General features: G+C 27.9%; 1 protein-coding gene across 1 annotated transcript in view; it reads left to right on the forward strand.

Moving 5' to 3' along the window:
* LOC100573984 (uncharacterized protein K02A2.6-like) overlaps positions 1 to 2,644 on the forward strand; it is a 5,510-nt gene extending 2,866 nt beyond the window's left edge. The window contains exons 4-7 of the mRNA XM_008181662.1: positions 478 to 1,101; positions 1,180 to 1,335; positions 1,408 to 1,592; positions 2,612 to 2,644. Of these exons, the coding sequence (XP_008179884.1) occupies positions 478 to 1,101; positions 1,180 to 1,335; positions 1,408 to 1,592; positions 2,612 to 2,644 (998 nt within the window). The remainder of the gene's footprint in view (positions 1 to 477; positions 1,102 to 1,179; positions 1,336 to 1,407; positions 1,593 to 2,611) is intronic.
* The last annotated feature ends 506 nt before the right edge of the window (positions 2,645 to 3,150 follow it).

Raw genomic sequence — 3,150 nt, forward strand, 5'->3', positions numbered from 1 at the left:
AGCGAGCGCCTTTTTTTTTATATATAATTAAAAGTGTTAAAGTTATAGGGCCAGTCATTATTATGCCCTACCCTATCAAATATTGAAATGACGCCCCTGATACTTCTATTCCATCACAGATAGGATCACTTTCAATCATATCTATTGTAAAAATGTAAATTATATAAGTCTACTTAATTAATAAAAATTAAAAAAAAGTGTATTATTAATCACGATATATTTCATGATGTTTTAAAGATATCAAAAATCGGGCTTCTTACGGACCCAGATAAAAATCTCCTCTACAATTTTGTTCATAGGTGTTTTTGCAATTAAACCACTCAGTAACCCATATTATTTGATCCGGCAAAGTATGTTTTATAAGAAAACTGCTTTGAAAGAAAAATGATTATTTTCATGGTATAAATAAAAATATGATACAAAAAGAAACTGAACAAGATGAGGTATTGAGTGTAATTAAAAAATATATTTTAACAGGTTGGCCAAATGCTAAGGTTAAAATAATTCAAGAACCAATTAAATCATACTACTTACAAAAACATGAATTAACTGTTGAACAAAATTGTATTTTTCTAGGTCACAGATTAGTTGTACCAAAATGTTTACAGGAGATTTTCTTAAATGAATTGCACAGTACTCATTTTGGTATTGTTAAGTTAAAAATGATGGTTAGGAATTATTTTTGGTGGCCACAGCTAAACAAACACATTGAGCAGTTAGTAGCTTCATGTAGTACCTGTATTAAATACAGAAAAGAACCTACTAAATCTCCATTACATGTATGGGAATATCCAAATGAACCGGGGGAAAGGATACATGCTGATTTCCTAGAACTTAATAAAAAAATGTTTATTGTTATAATAGATGAGTTTTCTAAATGGCCAGAAGTCATACCAATGACTTCCACTACTTCATTAAATACTATAAATGTTATGAGAGAATATTTCTCTAGGTATGGTATTTGTCAAACTTTTGTGACTGACAATGGACCACAGTGGACTTCTAAAGAATTTCAAACATTTATTAAAAATAATTGTATCAAACACATTTTAACACCACCTTATCATCCACAAAGCAATGGGGCAGCGGAGAATATGGTAGGCATTTTTAAGGATAAAATGAAAAAAATATTAGATAAGACTCCTAATATAATACAAGCATATTGTAAATTTTTATTAGATTATAGAAACACTATTCACTGTACCACTGGTAAAAGCCCAGCTGAATTGCACATGAATAGAAAATTAAATAGTAAATTTGATTTAATTATAAAACAGTTCAATAAGGAACCATACATAAATAATAATTTGGATGTAAAAACTAAGGTTGAACTAAGTCAGAATAAAACAAAAAAAATATTTGGAGGTAAAAGAAATGTAAATTTTAAAATTGGTGATACTGTGTTAGCAAGGAATTATAGTAAAGGACAAAAATGGATTACAGGAAAAATTAAAGAAAAAGTAGGAAAAGTAATTTTTATTGTGGACACTGAGTGTGGGAAAATTAAGAGACACATTGATCAACTGTTACTATACAAATTAAAAGAGAGAGATGGGAGTGAGAAAAAAGTTGATATAAAGGATAGTATGGAAGTAAGGCGGTCTAAAAGACATATTAATAAACCAAAAAAGTTTTTGTAATAATTAAAATTGATAAATTTATTATATATATTTTGTATTTGTTTTTTCTTTGTATTATTATTATATCATATTATGTTATATAATATTAAGAATTCAAAAGAAAAAAAAAAATGTATTAATTTTCTTTTCCTAGTATGATTTGTTTTATTATTATTATTATTTGTGTTTTTTTTAAGAGTTGTCATTGAACTATTTTATATTATTATTATGTAATTAATTTATTATTAAAATTATAAAAATTATATTGTCAAATTAAGTAGGGAGAGATGTGGTGTTGGCGACACTGCGTATTGTGCGGTAACGGTAATCCAACACACACACATACTCATGATATACACAAGTCGTGTTGAATATGTTTTTCACTTGTAACCTCAACATTATAATTATGTAAAAATGTGTAAAACGCATCATCATGTTAATAATTTAAATAAAGTATTAATATTAAAATACAGTGTATTGTGTTAGTATACTCGAGACACAAAAGTCATATTATCTCATATTAATCTCATAAATAATAATCAATCTAATCAATAAGTTTCAATGAACATTTCAGGGATACTTTTAAAAATAAAAATAAAACTATGACATAAGCCAAAGGGGGGACCAAATTATCAGTATTCAGTATTGAATGTCTTTGCTAACTCCATCAGAAGAGTCAATTTAATATGGTGTTTACCTACCTATTAATTAAATATATATAAATATTAAGTAATATTTGTATTTGATGTGCCCCGGTGTGGAAGATTTTTTTTTGTTAAAATATTAAATTACTTGATCTCTGTCAATCTAATTCTCGATTTTCATCTATGGGCCAATGTCTATTATAGCCAGCAATTCATACTCTATCATACAACTGTAGCCTACAATTAGGGTGTGGAAGTTAATGGGTGTTAACATTGACAAAATTACTGAAAACATAATAAAATATAATTAATGTATAGCCGTAAGGAATTTTATTTTTTAATCTTTAGATCAATGTGCATTCAGTTTTAGGTGAAATATAAAATATGTAATAATAAATGTGTAGTGATCGCCGTGCAGGACACGTTGAACACTAATACAATAATTATTTAACGACGTCGCACGTTCGTCGTTGTCTTGAGTCGTGGATGAGAAAGATAGGTGATAATTATAAACACTTTTAGACTTTTTAAAGATAACAATAATTTAACAATTTATTATTACAAATTCAAATACACAATAATTATAAGCACTGTCGTGAGCTTGTTAGACCTACGACGAGGGCTGACTATCTTCTAAGTAATGGTAGGCGCTCTACCCGTATTTATGTGGGTTCTAACAATGACGTACTAGTGGCGTGATAGCTATATTCTAATATTACTTCCCTAGTAATGTCGAATTGCATTATTGTGGAACTAGGTAAAACAACTTGTTGTTTTCACCTCTGATCTACACTTCCTGTTATATGCCTACATTACCTATTATAAATTATACTAAATGTATAATATCTACATGATATTGTTTATATCATATTATAGCTGTGGGTATT

This window comes from Acyrthosiphon pisum, chromosome A1 (genome assembly GCF_005508785.2).
Source record: "Acyrthosiphon pisum isolate AL4f chromosome A1, pea_aphid_22Mar2018_4r6ur, whole genome shotgun sequence".
Classification (NCBI taxonomy): domain Eukaryota; kingdom Metazoa; phylum Arthropoda; class Insecta; order Hemiptera; family Aphididae; genus Acyrthosiphon; species Acyrthosiphon pisum.